The following is a 21,976-nucleotide window of genomic DNA, read 5'->3' on the forward strand; positions in this document are numbered from 1 at the left end:
AACCTGAACAGCTTTCAGGTGTTGTAGGTTACATTAATGACTCAAAAGGTGAGAGGTTTTACATCCATTACCAGTTTCCATTGTCTTATCAGCAATGGTTGAAATTGTACTTAAATTAGGATCCCCTAAATTGCTCAAAGAACAGTTATTAGCTTTCAATAATCATCACTTTTTGAGAGGTTGTCACATGGACTTCTCTTCTGGCAAGCTTGCTCCTCATGCATAAGATAGGTGAGCCTTTTTTAGTATTAATGTTTTGCCAGCCATAACTACAGAATTACAGCATCATTTAGTCTCCAGAAATCCTTTTCAACCTATCTGGTCCAACTCCCCATTCAAAGCAGGATCAAATTCAAAGTTTGGTCCTTTATGATCTTGACACAAGCTAGTATCTTCTAGAAACTATTTCTAACAACTGAAACCGAAAATAAAAATCAATGAAAGCTGTATTGCTCATTCTGTATCAAAAACAAATCCCATTCTTTTAGCAACAATCCCATACTTTTAGATTCCGAATTGGCAGACAGATTTTTTTACAACATGCAACCCACAGAGCACTGGTCCTTTGCTGTTCTGAAATGACACATGCATGTCTATTAGGAAAGCAAGAGTCTGGAAAAGGTGTGGGGAGGCCTTGAAACAACACATATAACACATAAAAAAAAAAAACCAGAGAGATAATAGCAAATGTTCGAATAGGATGTTCTGAAGTCCTAGAAGGCTATGGTGTCAAAAGGAAGGAAGAAGGTATCATTTTCTGTTATGGAAGGGGAAGAAGGAAACACATTCATTCCCTTTTTTCTGCCTAATACATCACTTTGCTATTGTCAGTAAGTATCTGCATCATGAGATGTGATGAGTTGGAAAAGCCTGCATTCAAAACAAATAGCTGACTTTGAACACATATAAAAAGAAATTTTACAAACTATTTCTTGTGCATCTATAGCAGATCCAGATCTACTTCCTCACACTTGCAGGGAATGGTTTACAATCCATGTGTGTATAAACGAAGAGATGCAGAAGATAACTACCCTACACACTTGTTTCAACTTCAACCACTCATTCAGCAGCAGCTCAACACTGACAGGGTGGGATTCCTACGTGGACAAGCAGAATCTGCTAGATGCACAGACTGATGCTAACTTCCTTCCAGTAGGTGATGACAAGATGACATCCAGCATGACAGATGTAGCAGGAAAGTTTTAGGCTGCCATATACTGTCATTTTCCAAAAAACACTGTCTCCAATACCTGTCGAAGGTAAAGTGATAGAGACATTACACATCTCACACCATGGCTGTGGGCAGGGGAGAACTAAGGCAGTTGAAAATGTCCCATCTCTGATGCCCATCATTGTAGCTGTTTCACAATCTGCTTCTCAAAAGTAATTCAAGTTCAAATGCACACTAAAAATGGAGCCTGCATGAAGAAGAACTCCAAGAAAACCTCAAAGTTTAGTTTTGAGTATTTTACAGGTACAGAAGTCTATTAAAACTATAACACTCTGTAGTTTTCAGTTTTTCCTTCACCTGTCTTGATTATCTTGGACAGAAACAGCACAATCCAGACCAAAAATAAAAAAGCAAGAGATTTCACGCAAGATTGAGAAGACCTTGCTAAAAACCAAAGCAAAACAAACACCCTGATAAGTCCTCCTTTCAGCACACTGTGAGGGACTGAAGAACGATGTTAATGTGGAGTATTCTGCTCACTGTGATTAGTCTCGCTTATCATTACGGCATGCAGTTTTACAGTGAAGGAAACAGTAATGGATTCTGATCCACCCTAGAAGGGATGAGTGACAGAAACTGACACTTTGCTGTCAACTGGCAACAGATAAAGCGGCTCTTACTCCATTGGAAAATTTAGGAGATTTTGTGTTCCAAGACAGACTCCTCAGCCTCACCTGTGAGAGGGAGAGAGGAAATTGGAAAAGCTGGAGGGAAAGAATGTGGGCTTGAAGGGCTATCAGAAGTTACTTTTAATCTTGAAACTAAACTTAGAATATGGCATCCCTAGGCTAGAAAAGCCTAAGAATTAGACCTTGTACCTGCAATGTCTAACTAAAACCAGATTTCCACTGCAAGAGTTGACCTGAGTAACCTGATCTAATTTGGCCTGTTCTGAGCAAGGGCTTGGACCAGATGACCTCCAGAGGTCCATTCAAGCTACGTTATACCATGATTCCTTTAGTGATGAAGCCTAGATTTCAGTACAGCAAAAGCTCTTGCCTGTAAGGACCAACAGTGCTCCTGGGATGCCCCGCTATACAGCTGAGTGTGGTAACATCCAGAATTGAGGCTGTAAATTGGGAAGGCAATTCACAGCTGATGCACCACAGCTATACTTGAGGATGGCTAGCTGAGGGGTGACTTTAAGACTTTGAAGCAACTGAACTGCAAAACCAGTAGGACACAAAGATCTGTGACACCAGCTGCCTATTGAACTACTTCACAAATAGAAGAATTAAGCTTCATTATCACATTTCCTATTCCAAATCTCTGCGATGAAATGACCTTTTGAGAAGCATTAGCAGAAGGTCTGGCAAAGCACAAGCAATTAAGAACACAGTATCAGGTAATCACAAGTTATAGTCAACTTCTGACTGAGTCAAGACTACCAATCAAATTAATTTTTTTTTTCTTAAAAAAAGTGCTTCCTGTTGTATTTCCGTTATAGAAGATACGTCTACATAACTGACCACAACAGTGCTGCACAAACACTTCAGAGCAGCAAACTGATTACTTTGACAACACAGAATGACACCAGTTTGTTAATTTATCTTGGTTAAAAGTTAAACCTATCTACTTGCATAAGCATCTGTTCAGTAAGACTTAAGATGATAGCAAGACAACTCTTTGCACATAACTCCCTTTTGGCAACAGGAAATGAACTTGTATTACTAAGTTACTATGGTTTGAAATTGCCAGCAACAGATTTGAAAATTTTCACACACGACTAAAATTGCAGCTAACTTTATGCCATTAACTTCAGCAATTTAAACCAACAGACATAACAGCCAAAGACAATTGCATCATAGAGAGGTCAAAGATCAAGACCTGGAAGGAACCAAAAAATATCTGTTCAACAAGAGGTTCCCCTGGATCAGTGTGCAATGAACCAACAAGAAAAAGATTAATTAAGGCATTTTCAAAACCGATTTAAAAAACACCAAATGTGCTTATTTCCATGAATGGGCTCAGCCTGGAAGGGATTTGCAAAGGTGACAAGAATAATCATGGTTCATTCACAATTGCAACATTTGCTCAGGATAGCCTGTTGCCAAAAGTGCAGAAAACTCAGCTTCAAACAGGAAGGCAGAATGGAAAAAGAGCAAGGAAAAAAAAAATTGACAGCAAATGCTCCAGTTAATTTTTAAAATAGAAGCCACTTTGGAAGAAAAAGTAAAAGAAGCCTGGTATTTATTGGGGAAGAGTTTGCGTTATCTCAAACGTTACAGGATATGCTGCAGAGTTAGAGCAGAGATTCCTGACTGCACAGTCAGCAACGCAGAGCCACGTGGGTGTTTTCATGGCATACGGGTGTTCCCATGCCACGCACCCCCACGTTTAGATTTCGCAAGAGTTCATTAACCGAGATGTAATAACGAATTGGAACAACCTTGCACTGAACGCGAGCTGATAACACTCCCAGAGGGTTTGCAAGGGCCATGAGATACATTTGCTACTCTGCTTTTTTTGCTAGTTTGCTCAGGTTTAGCAGGACTGGCACCAAGCCTAAGCTCCTACCTCGAGCTTCAGTATCTCCAAAACTGTGTTCCCTAGTGCTGCTGGGTCCACATATGTCTGAGCTTTCCCAGCACACAGCCAACTAAAAAGACTAATGAGGCTTATTAGCTCAGGCCACACACACCGTATCCAACTGGCTGTAGTGCTTTCAGACTGAGCTAGCCCCGGTGGGAGAGAAGTCATGTTCACAGTTGCGCTGCAGCTAACCTGCCGTCTGACCAGTGCATGAGAGAGCTAACTACATTTTTCCATACTACGTTTTGGCCTTCCTCTAAAGGAGCATTACTTCCCCACTCTAAAACAAACATACAGCATACAAAGAAGTGTTTGTACAAAACAAAAAAGGACAGATTCACCTTTAGCTAACCAACAGTATTTCAGCACAGAAGCAGATGAGCAGTAACAGAAAGCAGTTAACATCACCAGAATTACAAGGTGCATTTGCCCAAACAAACATTATTTATCACATGGAGTAACTTTTAATAAAGACAATTTATATTTTGAGTCACTAATAGGAATAGCTTTAATGTTTTTAAGAGAGACATCAACTGTACAGGGAGCAGCTTGAAGGCTTAGGAGGAAGAAAAGAAGCACATTTACTACCAGGCTAAGAACATACAGGGTACTTACGGTTCAATGCTGACTGGGGTGGCTTCCCCCACTACCGTAAGAACAGGAGGGGTAACTTCTGAACTATCTGCAAGGAAAAGAAATAACTGCTCAGACAGCTTATCTTTGCATTTGAGATATATTCTTCACACAGCTTGTACATCTATCAGAGCTATCCATCTCTCAAAAAAGGCACCCATATGCTGAAGGAGTTTAAGATGACCAAGAACTTACCTTCCAGTCACCATCTACATCTTAGGACTAACTATTTACTGTCCACTCTGTTCAAGATAATGACAATCTGTTAGAGGAAGAACTGACTTTTCTATTCCTAAGAATGTCAGTAGGGGGTGTTGCAGATTACTTGTGAATGTATCTTAACATGCATGCCCAGATGGAAGCAACATTGCATTTCCTTCATCCTAGCTCCCCAGACTATCGCAAAGAAGTCCCAGTTCCACATAACCACACCTCCTAAAGTCATGATCTTCCTCCTGTTACGCCACAGTTCCTAATCATAAATTAGCCAAGGAAGGAAGGATAAAGTGGAACTTACTTGATCTAAGCAGAGTTCTGTGAGCACTTTTAGGAGTCATTGGAGGTGGAACCGAATGACCAGTTGAAGAGAGGATAGCATTAAAATATAGCCCAGATCCTTCTCTCACTGGACTAAGAATTGGCGGAGGAGTGTAAGGAGGTAGCTCAAAGTTCCTATCTGAAGGATGATCTGCCAGACGGACAGGTGACCGCAAGTGGCTCTGATATGGAGTAATGTTAGAATAAACAGGTGGTGCAATAAAGGTGCCAGCTTTTGGTGGTATGAAGAGTGGCTCAGGTCTTGGCCGCTGCTTTGGTTTCCGGGCAAAGCCCTCTGCTTCATCCTTTGGAACAGCATCTTCATGCTATTCGGGGGGAAGAAGAAAAAAAAAAAAAAAAATCACATACTTTATTTCATTTTAAAACCTCAGGTCATTTGAAAAACTTCAGTGAGATGACAACATTCTTTCATGGCAGCTCAAAATTTGCATAGGGCAGCTGGAGGGCGTCTCAACAATTAGCACAAAGGGAAAGAGGGAGGAATAAGATGGGGAATGGAATGGACACAGGGACTAGTAGGTAGCAACACTAGCTCTGAGTGCTTATGAAGTTATACTTTACAAAAACTACACATATGGCTGGTCCAGCCTTTGGTTGGAAAGATAATGACCTCATGGTAACTTTAAAAGAGGACATAGAAGTATAGCAGAACCTTGGTACAGATACATGGTGACACCAAACAGCGATAAGAGAACAGGAGACAATATAACAATAGTGTCTTAGATTGTCAAGCATTTAAATGCAGAGAAACCTTCCCAGATGCCTGCGATTTCTGTGGTATCTGAACATTCTATTGTACTTCTGAATAGAAGAGACAAAAAATCAAAACCAAAAACCCACTGAACAGCACCACACTGAAGGGGAACACTCAAGTCCCGGCCTTCAGTACCTCTGTAAGATTTCAGTTCCATGAGAATAAATCTTCACTTTGGCTTTTATTCATATACAGAGATATGTGCGCTACTCACAATTTATTATTATCTATGTACATATGGAGAAAGCACTCTTTACTCAGACAGACTATTTATTCTAGTGTTATTGACCACCTGACTTTAGTCACTGTTTAGTAGTGGGGCTTCGCTTGGCTGTACTAGTATTAGCTGTAGGTCATGAAAGGCCAGTAATGCCCAAATATATAGCAATATTATGATGAAAAAAAAATCCACAGTCCCCAGAGTACATCCATTCCGAGCTCAAGCCTTGAGATCAAACTACTTTAATAGAAAAGTTTATGGATACAAACTACGTAATTAGATCGAACAGATTTGGCTCATCTTTGGTTTCTTAGTCTATCCATACCTGATTTGAGGTTTCCATGTTAGTATTACGATTAGATCGCCTCCGAGTCACTATCACAGAAGGCTTGCGTTCACAAGGAGCTCGATCATTTGTCTGGCCTCTCTGGAGCTTTCCATCCTCAGACTTTTCCTTTCCAAGGCTCTGCAAGTCAATTTTTCTCACTGGCACAGACACAGGAATGATAAGAGGCACAAGGCTGTTATCCTCCCGGGCTCTTTTCGGAGCTGGTGAAGAACTGGCGAATTCCACAACACTTTTTGCAGCTGTAGGTCCTGGAGCTGCTATCAGCACACTCTTCTTCTCTTCCGAAGTATCCAGTTCCTGAGAAGAAAACCAGATTCCTTAAAAGTTCTGTAGTACTTACCTAATAAATCAGATGATATCTCACTTTCAGTGTATATCAAGTTTCTCAATGAAATTTGCAAGCTGAAATGGATCTGGAAAAGTGTTACTGAAGGAAAAAGAATACTTTATAAAAGTGTTACCAAAATTTCTCAAAATTACTTGAGGATTGCCTGAAGTCTCATCTACTAGAATATTTGTATACATCATTCTTAAGTATCATTTCACTACCGACAGTGTGACATTTTATTTTCCAGATGAATTTGTGCCCTGCCATATAACTTCCAACAAAGGTTCTTCAGTTTTAGTAATGATCATAAGCTGCAGGTTATTAATTTCAAATATTGGACTTTTGTTCCAGGAAAGACTGAACAATGATAATCTTAATTAAATCTCTCATATAAAAAACAGAGCTAGCTTTTTGCTCCATTTTTTCTGATTTACATGACAGAGACAACTAACTTTATTATAACTGGAGCCTTTGAGGTTTGTTGTCTAACCAGGCTTGAGCCTGAAGGACTTTTACTCAGCAGAATCAACAAGGCATAACTGCAAGACGGCACTTTTTGCATTGGTATTACAGCTTCCATGTCTCTGCTTTCTTTTACTCATGGAAACCCTAGAAAATTGAGCTCCAAGGAGATGGGAATGGAGGATGAGTTACTGAATTAAACACATGGATACTGTAACACCAAATGGCTTCAGGTACTGTTGGATTTCTAGTCCTTCAAATGACTAGCCACATGTTCATTCCACTCTCAATTCAAAAGCAGTTGCCAGCTCACTTAGAAGCCAGATGTTAAAGTACAACTTTCAAAAACACCTCTCTTCAGGGATGTCAAAGGCCTTCTTTAGCTCTGATGAAGTGCAATCTAGAAGCTGTAGAAGATGCTCCTTTTGGTGTTTCAGAACTTCTCTCTAACTTAGAGCTCTGTTTGGAAAGCCTTTGGATAGGATTAGGTATGCAAACTCATCCTCCGTCAGAGCCACAATCTACTGAGGAATCTACCTGAACAGCTGTGTTTTGTAGGTGGAAACTAAGGCACGTTATCTCTCAGGTATGACAAGAGGTCTCCAACCTGGACTTCCAAAATTTTGCAGAGATTTACTGAAGTCCTCAGAACGAATCTATTGCGTGCCATCAAGAATACATAATCCTGATTAAAAAGCTAGTATAAGCAGCTTCTGTCATAAGGATTCAGATGCCCCCCCAGTCATTTCATTGTGGTCATAGATCACGAGAGTCGGCTTCACTGATGAGCGAGAGAACATGCTCCAGCTGACCCATGAAGAGTCAACCCATGATAGCTAGAAGGACACTAGACTGAAGTCCCACTTTGATACTATATTTATACTGAGGGAAGCGCAACTGTATTGTCACAAGATGCATCAGTCAGAGCCTGGAGTTAGTGCTCTGGCCTCTCTCCAAATGAGAGTTCTGGTAATTTTTGTTGCTTTTAAGATCAAACAAGTCCACTCTGAAACAATAAGCCTTCAAAAAAAGCTAGGTGCCAAGCTTGAGCAAATAAAATCAATCATATCAAGAAGATTTAGGACTGCCTCCCTCCAAGACCTTTTATTAGAGTAAGGCTAAGTGTGCACAGAAGGGTTTATCCCACAAGTGACACTGCAGTTTAGAAGTCTGACTGCTTCGTCACAGAGACTGGAGATATCTGCCCCCATCACACAATGATGAAATACACAACTGAAAAGTCACAACTGGCATCAGCTGCCCCAGGCTGCGCTGCAGGAGGAATTAATGAGCTCTCAGGACCTCCCTTCACTCCAGGCTGGTGATACGCACCTGTACTTTCCCATAAGACCACCAACTTTGGATTGGGAGTGCATTCATCATGATGACAGATATGTCACTAGGGACCACTACCTCTAGATAGTAAGGAGCTCTTATAAATTTTTGTAGCCTCTCTCCACTACCTCACGCAACAGAGACTAACAAAGATGCCTTTTTAAACATATAAACAGGTCATCTACTGGAAACGGATGCCTACTTCCACTAGTCCTGCCCATACCTGAAGAAGCAGCTCACATATGCATTCATGCTGCTATTCGTGCACCTCCATTCATCAGGGAAATTTATGCTGTTATCACCTTATTACTGAAGCCTAGTTAAACATCCGGGGTCGTCTTCTGGCACTGAGATCCACAGTAGATAGTTTTGCACCACTGTTTAGAGCGGCGCATTCATACTACATTCTTTAGCCTGCTGCCAAGAAAAGTCTTGGTTTTAATCAGATTTTTTTTTTTTTTTTTTTTTTTTTTTTTTTTTTTTTTTTCCTCCTCCTGAGGTAGCTGTTACTAGTATAACACTCTAGCATACTTTCTGGGTACCTGAGAGAATAACAGCAATCAAACAAGTAATGGTAACATGAATATGTGAACGAGCACCAATTCTGACCAATCTACAAACCTCAGATACTTCCTGTCTGCTACACAGATCTCTCTAGGTCAAGAGACATGAACTAATTTCCTGACTACAAGGAGGAAATTATGGCCGCTAGTCACACAAAAGATGTCACATTTCTTTGGCTGTATGATCAGTTAACCATGCTCCTTTTATTTTCAAGATTGGGAGGTAACCAGCAAAGGACTCTCTGCCTTGATGATGGGAGAGATGACCTCTTTGACAGAAAAGAGGAAGGAGGAGACCTGAACAGTAGTCGAGATAGAAAGAAGGCCCCACTGGGAACTTAATATAAATAGCTGAGACATCCTTAAAGATGCTCTGGTCCACACCAGAGCTTTTCTGGTCATGAAAGATCACACATATCTAAGGTTTACTAAGAGGGGACATGACTGATTTTGGAATCAAGCTACTTTTTTCAGATCCCTAAATAGTTTCTCAAGTGTTTGATTATGCTCAGAGGTAAGCGGAAGCGAGTCATTGAATAAGGGACAGGACCTTCACTTGTAGAACTGCTAGGGGATTTTCAGCTAGCTCAGCATCTCTGTTGCAGAATTTAGGGCAGGAAGGCTGCTGGATAATTCCAGCAAGTGCAACTTGATGCACTTCCATTTAGACTCTTGCATAAATATTGAGGGATGAACTAGTGATCTAGAGTCCTCCAGGACACCCACAGGAACCCATCAGTCATTTTGGCATTGATCCTGTCTATCCCTCAAATGCTTTCTAAAAAATACAGAATTCACAGACAAAACTTGATTGCGATAGCTGGAAGAACTGTTCCAAGGCCACTGCTGAGATCAGACAAGACACCACACCAGCCTTTTAGAAACACCTGCTCGTACAGTGCTTTCTGCCATCATTCTGCATCATCTTGCTAACAGTAAAGGCAGCTTCTCTCTGTGGTCAAACTGAAGCTTCTCCATGATGGAGGTGAGTCCGGAACTGCAATTCCACAAATAATTTTTTTGTTTTGTATGTGACAGCTGGTGCCCTGCCCTGTGCCAGGGGAAAGAGGCAGGTAACTAAAACCTCTGTCTCCCTTCCATAAAGGAATATTTAAATCCAGTCACCCTTAAGAAAACTATTTTGGATCTGAGAAAAGTTTTTTGCACTATTAAAGAAAACAAATTACACCGCCTCTTGGCATGTAACAGTTTTATGCTAAATGAAAACATAAAACTAAGAGTCGAGAATTTGCCACAGCCTGTAAGGAGCAATAAGCTTGCACCACCTGAAAACGGCAGGCACAGTATGATGGGCAGCTTTGGTGCAAAGCACCAGTTTTGACACTACACGTAGACAGATACTGCTGTTCAAAATAATGTTTTTGTATAAGGTATGCACACTTACATTGGAATGTTCAAACAACTGGTTCAAATTATGAATGTATCTTCCCTCATCAATAATTTAATCCTATGGCCTTGTTTCACACTTCACAAAACCTATGCTAGAGAAGGCTTCTAGGTTGCTTAAAACAGAAAGACACTGATAAGAGGAGGAGACCACTCTCCTCCCATAAACATTTTTTCTTTTTCTCCCTCGCATGATATCCAACCCCCTTAAAGATGTAAAATCCGTCAGACCTCAGGTAACATCTTTCAAAACCTCATCCTGAAAGCCTGAAGAGATCTAAACATAAAGAGTTCTTCTGATAGTGCCATCATGGGAGCAAACAAGCTGCTTGCATAACTGCAAAGAACAAAAGAGCATATGTCAAAACACTTCTCTGTTTGGGCTTTACATTATGAATCAAGCTGCAAGCAGACATGCCTTCAAACAGCCAATGTCTCCCTTCGCCTCTCAGGGCCTTTTCCTAGATGCTCTGTTAGCTTTTTTTGCCACTATGCCGGTGATCAGACTGCAATGTGAATTGTAGGCCTTTCTACAATATAAACATACAATGGCTGGGAGAGTATGAGCAAATAGCTCACGCTGCTAACTACTACTAGTTTTATATCAAATCTGCTTGTTCAACTGGAGTTAGAGCAAAAAGGATTGAAAAATAGCATCAACAGTCACTGGTTGCTGTCAGCTGTGCAAGAGATGGAGTAGGCTATGGATATTTGTCTCATTGTTTATTAGTTCAGTTCTTTCACTCAAACAGCACATCCCTCCAAGGAAGAAATTGGAAAAATGGCCACAGACAGACTAGGAAGAAAATGATGACGAGAACAAGAGAGGGAATAAAATTCCCTTCCCTTTGTTGTCTGACTGGGCAGCAACTCAAGTGGCAAAACTGTAGGTAAAAGTAGCTCATGCCCTAACACCCGTATCTCATCAGCTTACGGCAACAAAGCTTCCAAAGAAAAGTATAGCTTTACTTCTCATGAGAGGCACTCAATGAAAGATTAGTCAAACCACAATGAAAAGAAAATCTCCCCCCCCCAACTCCAAAATCCCACCACTTGCCTCCCCTAGGCTAGTTAATTTTGAACCCTGTCATCTTGCCATATGGAATACATACTGTACAGTTTAGACTGATGGGACACCGAAAGGATAAGAGTAGTGAACTACCTCATCAGCCAACACTAAATTTCTTCCCCACCAAGCCCTACAGAAGGTCTACAGACAGACTTTCTCCTCAGGTTATCCATCTCTAAACATCCGCTGCAGGCCATTCTCAGAAACAGGATACTGCATCAGACAGACCTTTGTTATGCCTGCTATAAGTTCTTCATATAAGTGAGGCTTCCTAAAGCTTTTAATATTTGGGAAATATTGAACATGTAAATTGCATTAGGTCATTTTTAGATAGCACAATTTAGAAACAATTCAACCGCTAAAACTGAAAAACTGGCAGGTAAGCAGAAGTCTTTTAACATAAAAGGAAGAGGAATGTTAAACCAGTAAAAAGACACCAAGTGAACTGCTTATACTTGTCTCTCTAAACTCCTGATCAGCTTGAGGCCTAAGCTGAAAACATCCATATTTTGAAGCCCTGGGCTAAACTCACATTCAGTATTAGTGAAATAAAACTGTCCTTAGGTGGTTTCCCTGCACTAGGAGATCTCTATTCTCCCGCATCTATGAATTACAGTAGCTGAACTTACATGCCACCACTCCAGAGCTGCCCTTGCTGTACTACTGTCGTGGTTTAACCCCAGTCGGCAACCAAGCACCACACAGCCACTCGCTCACCCTCCCGGCCTCCAGTGGGATGGGGGAGAGAATCGGAAAAAAAGTAAAACCCGCGGATTGAGATAAAGACAGTTTAATAGGACAGCAAAGGAAGAAATAATAACGACAGAAGAATATACAAAGCAAGTGATGCACAATGCAATTGCTCACCACCTGCTGACGGATGGCCAGCCCGTCCCCGAGCAGCGATCACTGCCCTCCGGCCAACTCCCCCCAGTTTATATACTGAGCAGGATGTATGGCGTAGCCCTTTGGCCAGTCTGGGCCGGCTGTCCTGGCTGTGCTCCCTCCCAGCTTCTTGTGCACCCGGCAGAGCATGGGAAGCTGAAAAGTCCTTGACTAGTGTAAGCACTATGTAGTTACAACTAAAACATCAATGTGTTATCGAACATTATTCTCATACTAAATCCAAAATACAGCACTATACCAGCTACTAGGAAGACAATTGACTCTATCCCAGCCAAAACAGGACAACTACAACACTTCTTGCATCAAGATACCATCCTATCCTGCATATGTACATAAATTCCTTTCATTTCAGTCCTATTTTGTAGTCTAAAACATGCTATATTGGTTAGGATGTATACCTTACCTTTACATTCTGAAGAGAAGCCAGCTCAACAGCTTTTTGGGCCAAAGTTAGCAAATTGGCTTCTTGAGAAACACGCCGTCTCCGTCGTGTACTCTGGATTACACCACCTCTGACACCCTGAAAATCATTAGTTCTCTGAGTGTTTTCTTCAGCTGCTGCTGCCTGTTTCTCCCCTTCTCTACCATTCTGGGCTGTGGCTTGCCTGTCTGTTTCCATCTGGCACAGCTCACTATTGACCAGGACATCCTTCTGCCCCAGATCCATTCTCTTGGGGTGCGAATAGCTACTTTTGTTGTGGGCCAGCGATTCAGGCAGCTGCTGTAAGGGGACCTCTTGCTGGTGTGTTTGCCAGTGATGCAGAAATAAATTGCTAGGTTGTTCTTCTGTCTGTTTGGAAGCCAACACTTCTCCTGCAGATGTCAGCAGGGCACCTTCTTTGGAGAGTCTCCGTGACCTTCTTGGAAAGGGAATCTGGGTCTGAGGTAGCACAGTCTGTTGGTTCTGCTCTGTTAGAGCCTTGAATAGTTCCTGGTTCCTCTCTGTTTGCTGGAACTGGTGTGCCATCATGTGATGCTGAGGTGCTGCAGCTGCCACATGAGGCTGTGCTATGGAAGTAGTTTGCTGCAGACTGAAGGCTTGTGTGGCAGCCTGTTGCTGCTGCTGAGGATAGAAATTTTCAAACAGTTGTAGCTGGGGAAGAGCTTGCTGTTTTTGTTGAGCAGTAAATGCTGGACTGGAAGAAGCTGGGGCTTCTTGAAAGACATGTAACAATTCAGGAAGACCCTGCTTTTGGCCTTGGTGACCAAATGCAAGTTGGAAAGGCTGTAATGGCAGACTTTGATTCTGCTGCTGCTGTTTCTGCATCTGATGAAAAGAATTCATTTGAGCTTGCTGTCTAACCAGGGCTTGCTGTTCCAGCTGAGCCTTCTGGGACATCATCTGCTGGACAGCATCTCCATACAAGTCCAGCTGTGATACGAACACTCCTTTCTCCTGATTTCTTTTAAGGGCTTCGGGGTGGCCATAGAAGCCCGGGGCACCAGCATTGGGGTGGGGTCCTTTTGGGTTGCCCCCAAAAACCATACTGTGGTTCCACATCGAAGGTGGAGACTGCCAGTGGCTGTCACCCCTCTCTGGCAACCGGTTGCCCATTAGTGAATTCTGCCATTTGACAGCTGTTACTGTCTGGGACATCATCATTGATTCTCCCCTATCTTGATTGTAAACGGAGTTCATCAAAGCAACGTTGTTGGGGGCACTTGTTAATCCTCCTGCGTGAGAAATCTCCACAGTTTGGGAGACCGGTATATTCCCTCCATGACCATAGTACTGACCTTCCTTAAGCTGCTGCTGTGGTTCTTTTGATGACACAGCTACTTCCTGCTCATTAAAATAGGCAATTCGCTTCCCAGTCCTTTTGCTTGAAGACTTTTGCTGAGCCTGAAGGTTCATGGTTCAGTCTATTCTCCCAGCTGTACACACTGTATTTACAATCCACCCATCCCTGAGGCTGGGGGAGGAAAGGCACGGAAGTCTCTCTTTTCCATTCAGTTTTAGTAATAAAGGGCAGGAAAGAAGTCCCGATGAAAGTGCATCCACTTCCTTTTTCTTCGTGTGCTTCTCCCACTTCTTTTCACTCTTATCCTGTGTGGTTCAGAGGTCAGTAGAGTCCACTTAGTTACAGGTCCTGAAATAGAGAAGCAATTGCAATGAATCATCAACAGACATAACTGGCATATAAACCCTCACGCGATAAGCAACAACGTGTATGTCTGTCCCATATCCCACGGAAATGAAGATCAGGATAATACGTGTAAGAAATAATAGATCTGACCTGCTAGAAGAACGTAAAACAAAGCAACTTAATTTCACAAAACAGATATCACACTGTATTTGCATGATGCAACTCCCAATTGCACACAGAATTCTGACTAATCACTCAAGCTCATCCTGAAGGTTTTTCTCTTAAACTCCATCTCATCTGGCCAATTACTTCTATGTCTTCCTGTAGCCAGAATAATCTGGTTTTAATCTGAACTCAAAAACACAAAACAAAAAAACTCTCATGACTCGCCAAAAGAAAAATAACATCAGGCGACATTTCCCAAAGACATTTAAAACACACACATGTACACAAAGGTTGTAGCCAAACACGCAGCAAGATGCTCAGTTTTGAAGGAAAGGACCAGGCGACAGCCCATCATTCACCGCCTCCCCCCTCATTACAGTTGCTTTAACTGCCTACCCAGCGTCCAAGCCCTGAAGACCGGGCCCTGCTCAGCCTGTTGCCCTCTCAGAAGCTTTCTTCAACAGCTGAAAGCAACTGCTCCTGCTCAGGTCACACTCACAGAAAAGTAGTTCAGGCAGATTGTTACAGCTGCTCCCGGACACCAGCAAATATCCGTTAGTATAAAGCTATAAACATAATAGGAGAAAGCCTTTCTGGAACGTGCAGTCTAGGACAATTCTACCCTCCTCTTCCACAGAAAAAAGCTATCCACAAACTTAGGCTTTAAAAGCTTAGTTTGCAGGATTAAGGTCTAATGTGTTAACACGTACACTGGTATTTCTAGTAGGACACCTAAAACGTTTTAAGAAGTCTAGTTTTAAATTTAATTAAATTCTTAAACTACTATCACTCAAGTAATGAAGTGCAAGGCTCTATTACTGTCTCTTTTCAGTATGCACTCTGCTCCACTTCAAATCACACTGCCAATATATTTCAGAAAGATTTTAATGAATTGTTAAAAACCTATTCTTATTGCATCCCTTCTGCTGTAAAATAAAGTCTCTCCCGAGTGGAGCAGGTAAGACTAACACACACATCCCCTCCAATGAAACCTGCAATCCAATTCTCTCTCTCTATAAAATGAAAAATAATAAAATACAAGCATACAGCACACTGAAGTCCTGTAACTTGAGTTTACTCTAAATGGATATGGCTACAGTGCAGATTTTAATACCGGGGTGGGGTTGGGAGCACGATGAGGAGGAAAAGACAAAGAGTTTAAATTACCTTACGCAACTTCCACCTCGGAGGCCAAGCTTGGCTTCAACGCTACTGGAACCATGGGCCTGTGTTTCAGAGCAAAGTGACTCACTTCCTCAGGCTGTTACATAGCTGTTCCCCCCACGCTCCCTCCCGCTTCGCCCTGGCTATAAACCATGGACCTCTGCCACCCCGTATCACGGAGCCAGGGCGTTCCTCCCTCCTCTAAGCACAACGTCTCGGCTCGTTTTCCAGTCCTCTTTCAACAGGACGAAAATAACTCTAGGAGAAATTACGGACACGTGAGATGGAAAATTCTCTCTAAACTGCAACTAGTATACAAATGAGGATTTCATAAAGTAAGTTTTTCCTATTTCAAAACTTCATTAGGAGAGGAAAAAACATCCTACAGCAGGAAACTGGATCCCTGGTAGCCAAAAAGTAGAGGTGGAAAGGTTGCTATATACCTCTCAGGAGCATTAATGTTATTCTCTCTCCTTGCTTTTTGCAGCACTGCTACAAACGTAACAGAGCTAACAGCTAAACCACAATACCTGAGGTAATACCCCTAAGTGGTTTCTGACACTATCTTACTTTCTGAAATCATTGCAAGCTATTTTTCTCTCCAAACTAGACAACCTTGTAAGAGTTTTCCTTCCACTGATGCTTCTGTGTGCTTTTGTATTGATCAGTCACATAATTCTGATAAAAAGAATGCAAGTTTTTCTGTATATCAGAAGACATTATCACTAGATCAAATTTAAACCTGCTGGACAACCTTTAGAAGCTCTGCTGCAGATTTTCTACACTTTGAGGAAGAACACAAAGATACCTGCCCAAAAACTGGCGTACAACTTCGAGGGTCCTTGTTTTTAACCCTTCTAAAAAAGAAAAAAGAAAAAAAAAGTAAAAAACTAAACAGCTGATGCTGTTCTTAATAGCGGTGGCTGGGATTTGCAACTAACACACACACACAAGTATCCAGAAGACCTTTAGAAAGAGGGCTCTCAGGTTCGTGAGAAAGCATTGCATTAGCACAGCTCTCCAAACTTCCACTTGTGTGGACTTTGGCTCTGTTTTTTCCATTACTACATAAGAAGCCACCAGCATTGCAAAGCCTAACTCAGACCGGTTTAGAAATGTACCTATCTAGGAAAGAGATGTAACAAAAGTATTAAGGTGCAAAGTTTACAAAAAAAAAAGTTCAGAGATAACTTAAAGGAGGGAAAGGAATACGTACTTCTGTGTTCCATAAAAGGAGTCCTAAAAAAATATTATATGCCTCTTAGGGAAGTTATCTTGTCACTTGAGAAGACCGTAGTGATTGAAGAACAACTGAAGTTACGACATCACAAAACCCAGGATAGTGAAAATGACATTACCAGGGAGGAAAGAGATTCAAGGTACTTTGAACAAAACGCGCTTATTGAACATCTCAGCTCTCCCAGCTGCATGCAAAAATAAATAAATCATAACTAAGAGATCACCAAGAAAAAAAGAGGATTTGGTGCATCCAGTATTAGATGGTAAAAGAACACATCACAAAATTAGCTTTTTAGGATTTCTTTCTATATAAAAAAACTGCAGAAAAATACCTTGTAGGTCATCCTAATAATAATAGTCCATAGTTTCAGATGTTCAAACTGCGGCATGACTATGCTCCAGGAAAGCTCACGCTTGGCAGCTTCACTGGCTGAGCACTGCTGGCTCTATGACTAAGCAGGCTTCCCTCCCTGAGGCTGAGGGATGAGCTCACATTATCATCATCCAGCTTTGGGGTTTTTTTGTTTTGTTTTACTTTAATTTCAGCACAAGAGTCAGCCTGCAGTAGCGCAGTAAAATGGGAACACACTTCCAGGTGTGCTTTGCAGCAGTATGCCCCTGACCATTTCTCACCTTTGAATAAAGCACAGAGCCAGTTCTGACACCGTAATTCCCAGAAGATACTGTGTCTTGCCTCCAAATATACTGAAGTGTTATAATACCTTGCATTGCTTTTAGACTGCACAGAGAAAAAGCAGAACCCACCATCAGTATATTTTGTTTTAATAGCTCTAAGATTTGGCATGGAACATCATCAGTTATTTTCACTTCCAGGAACTTCTAGCGTGCAAGAACATCTCTGGACCTTTCTTCAGATGAATATGAACTGTAAGTCACCACCTTTAATACTGTAAATATTTTCAGATTTCTAAGGAATTTTTCATGTTGCAAGGCTTTCTCTTCTAGACCTAAAAAGAATCTCAAACTAGATACACATATACCCAATGGGCACTTACGCAGTATTTTCTGGAATGAAAAAAAAAGAAAAAAAAAAAAACACCAAAAAACAACACCACAAGCAAAGTAACCTATGGCACTTTACTGAAAGAAGTAAGGGTTAGCATTTTTAGGCAAAACTTCTCCAGCGTATCTGCGCTAGAGCATTAAAGAAAATCATAAACACATATAAAACACCAGGTAGGCTAGATTTAGGCAAAGTCTCCTGAAGGACTTACTTAAGTATACAACAGGACTAAGGAGGAGTCTCTGCCTGCATCTAGGATGCTGTTCTCAAACTAATACAGTCCTTTCAAAGCAGAGATACCTGAGGAATGCAGGGCACAGGCACCCAGAGCCACTCACTAGAGGCTGGTACCAGCCCTGAGAATCTATTAACAGATTTTACTCAACCCAAAGTAGGTTCTGCAAAATTCTTTAGACATCTGTATCTGTTGCAACCATCTTGTCCCAGTTTATCATTAGCCTGAAGGGTTTTCTATAAAACCTTTTTAATGTATTTTTTAATTAAAGTTAAAAGGTTATTTGATTTAGAGAATAAATTAAAAACACTCCATTGCAATCATTTAATATAAAGTATCTTTATCTCTCTTTAAAACTTTTTGCCTGTATATTTAATAACCACCCACCATTTTCCATTTCTTTAAATACTCTCTTCACTAAGTATGCGGATTTTTGTACAATTTCACATATCAAGTTCATGACCTCACACACTGTAGTAACCTTAAACCCTACTCTTCAGCCCAGCTGCTGAGGGCTGTGCTGTCCTGTGCTTTGCTTAGTTCATTTGCTACACCACCTATATTTGGCATGATAAGCGAGTTTAAATTTTGCACATTCCTAATCTCCTTTGAGATCATTTGCACACAATTCTCTGACAGAATGCTGCAGAAATGACTCAGGAAAGACTTTGACTTCTCCTCAAACCTTGGCAAAGTTAAGGACGCAGAAAATAATAACAAGGGGTCGCAGACCATCTTCTATTTCACCACTTTAATCTTAGCTTTTAAACACTTCTATTTTAGTTTTTTTCATGTGGAAAAAAAAAAAGCGTACCTGGGTTCTAGCTAATGTACATTCTCAGCCTTGACTGCAACAATGCTGCCACAGTTCCTTACAGGAAACCTGTCAGAGTGGTGAGAATCATTCTCACTAAATCCTCCTGCTGCCAGCAACTCAAATTACTGATCTCCCCTGTAAGAAGCTCAACCACTTTTAATGATGATGAACAGGTTCCAAGAACAATTTTTACATTTAAGTCAAACGCAGTGAGCTAGTCAGTGCCCTTCTGAGACTGAGCAATTGAGCCTTCCTTCTCCAATTTGCTCATTATTATGGTCAAATCCCACATTTATGAAACAGGTAAAGAATCATGACACACATTTTACTAATGAGGAAAAAAAACCAGAGGAACTACCTCACTTCTAAGATCACACAACAAACTGGGTAAAAAAAAATCAAGAACAGAATATAGGATACTAGCTACCACTTCCCCTTCAATCCTGCAAGAAAACATGGGGTTTAATCTATGTGCAAAAGATAAAAATCGGGTAAGCTATTTACGTATGTGCAGAAAGGGCAAAGAAAATTTAACTCCTCCGGTGCAACAGCAGGACAGAGGTAGTTCAATAGGTTAGGTCTTGTTTCTGGTTTTGGTGGTTTGTTTTTTTAAAATAACTGGAGACTTACAGGGCATCACAAACAAGAAACTTGTGCCAGCTAACAGAAATTTGCCCCTATGAAACCACCACCTATTGCAACAGCCTTGAGTAAGAACCAAGAAAGCGATGAAAACAGGGGACAGTTTTTGTGTTTGGTAGATTTGCAAAGCTTATTGCACAGCTTATCCATACCCTATGCTTACTCTGCTGTATATGAAAACAGCTTCAACCTCTCCCTCAAAAGCCTCTCCCGCACACTCACTTTGTCACATTTTCTTCCAGACAGTTAGCTACATCAAAATTCCTGCAGATTGTTTGCAACCTCCCACTCACCACCTTCAGACACCTTGAACAGGAAGGATAACAGCACAGCTTTCCTACGTGTCGCCTCGGGAGGGAACAAGAAAAAACAGAAAACGGACCATGTTTGTAAATTCTATACAGCAAAGCACAGCGATCTACCTTCTGAAGAAAGGCAGGTGAAAGCTCAAAGCAACCGAGAAACACAACATTGGACAAGAAAGCCAAAAATGTAAATGGAGGATGATGGTTTTATGTCCCTGTCACCTTATCCCAAATGGTAGGGCATTTTCCACAGTTACCTAGAAAGCCTGTCTCTACAGTGAAAGGTGCATTTTCCAGGAGTCTAGCACCACAGAAGAGCAGCAACTGAAGTCCAAAGTGAACAACCAGAAACAACCAACTGAACAGTCTGCAGTTCAAAAGAAGCCCACTACAAAAGAATATAAGTAGGTAACAATCATCCCCCCAGCAACTCCAAGTAAGAAACTAACCTAGGGAACTGTATCAGATGAAAGTCCTAGAATCATAAAGCCTATGAAATGGGGAAGGCTTACTTGTTTGTGTAACATTGCATAGCAAAAAAGGAACTCTTTACAGCCCGCCCACAATCGGGGCAAAGAGATCGAAGGAAAGCTGCTTCGCAGACAGACAGCAACAAAAGGGAACACGCAGCATCCAGGAAGCCTGACAGCTTCCACTGTCGCCTGAAGGTGCCTGCCTGGGGCTAGCAAACGCACACCTAAACAAGCAGCACACGTCGAAGACGTTCATGGCCTACCCAAATTTTCACCTGACTGGCCCATTTCTATTGCAGAGAAAGACTGAAGCTATGACTGACTTCAAGGGCGCCTCTGCCCTGAGGACAGCATGGTTAAAATTACTCTGCTACCACTTTCACTCTCCCATTTTCAGAGGCCAGGAATTGATAAAGCTGTATTAAACCAGTGTATTAACCAGAGATCCGAAAGTGAAATCCCTTAGCTCTGTGATAGGAAGCAGGGGAGACAACAGTCATGCTGAAGGACTATGTGCCAGCAAAATCAGGTAGCTTGTATTGCACCACCAGATGTGACAGACTACTGCTCCGATCTAGACCATTCCTGACATTCAGCATCATAGGTTAACTACCTACAGCAAGCAAAATAACACAAAATGTGGAATTACCATGTTATTTGGGAAAAATATGCATACCCAAGAAGAAAATATGAACTACACCTCATGAACTAATCAAACCAAGGAGAAATACAAATCCTACTTAAGTAAAATATTTTGGTCTATGACAGTAAAGGATGTAATAAAGGAGAGGCAGTGAAAACGTATTCTCATAGATGTTATTTAATTGGGCAGCTTTTTCTGTTCGAATGGTCTTAAAATTCACCCAAGCATGCACTCTGATTATGTTTTGACCAACTATTTACATTCACGGACATAACTATGCATCCCCTATCACCACAATTTTCCACATTCCATCTAAACACACAGATGCGTTCTAGTATGCAGGATATTATAAAGGAGGATTTTTGGTGTTTGAATTACGGGGTCTGAAGCACCACAGATGCTCCTCAAAAGGAAGTTTTCAGATAACAGTCCTATGAGAGGGGAGTTGTATACTTTCAAGGAACACTCAAAAAATAACCTATATCTTGGGTTGTCTTCCTCAATTCAAGCTGTATACTCGGTACGAGTATTGGAGGTTCGCTTTTCAACATGCAGCTGGGTTTTTCCACATAATTTTGCTTTAAAGGGATGAGAAAGACATAAAAAGTTGTTACAAAGAAAATGCCCGCTAAGTGCTGATTAGTCTTGTCCTTACAAAAAAACAAGCCAGGCAAAACCTGGCTTACACAAACAGTTCCACCAGAACAAAATCAGCATGGATGAGGAAGAAAAACTATTAAAAAGACAGACTGGAATTTTAAAACTTAGCAGATTATTAAACAAACAACAAAAGGAAAAAAACCCCACCACCCTGATTTATTTTTAAAGGAGCTGA

General features: G+C 41.3%; 1 protein-coding gene across 3 annotated transcripts in view; it reads right to left on the reverse strand.

Annotated features, from left to right (window-relative positions):
• Positions 1-21,976, reverse strand: part of MIDEAS (mitotic deacetylase associated SANT domain protein) — a 62,811-nt gene that overhangs the window by 17,572 nt on the left and 23,263 nt on the right. For 2 of the 3 annotated variants that reach the window (XM_082318414.1, XM_082318413.1), the window contains exons 2-5: positions 12,751-14,437; positions 6,254-6,574; positions 4,914-5,259; positions 4,379-4,445 (exon numbers count right to left, since the gene is read on the reverse strand). In XM_082318414.1, the coding sequence (XP_082174540.1) occupies positions 4,379-4,445; positions 4,914-5,259; positions 6,254-6,574; positions 12,751-14,202 (2,186 nt within the window). In that variant the 5' untranslated portion in view covers positions 14,203-14,437. Of the gene's footprint in view, positions 1-4,378; positions 4,446-4,913; positions 5,260-6,253; positions 6,575-12,750; positions 14,438-15,766; positions 15,826-21,976 lie in introns of those variants that run through there. The other variant, XM_082318415.1, reaches the window with a different exon arrangement.

The sequence above is a fragment of the Platalea leucorodia genome, assembly GCF_965183815.1.
Source record: "Platalea leucorodia genome assembly, chromosome: 7".
Taxonomy (NCBI): domain Eukaryota; kingdom Metazoa; phylum Chordata; class Aves; order Pelecaniformes; family Threskiornithidae; genus Platalea; species Platalea leucorodia.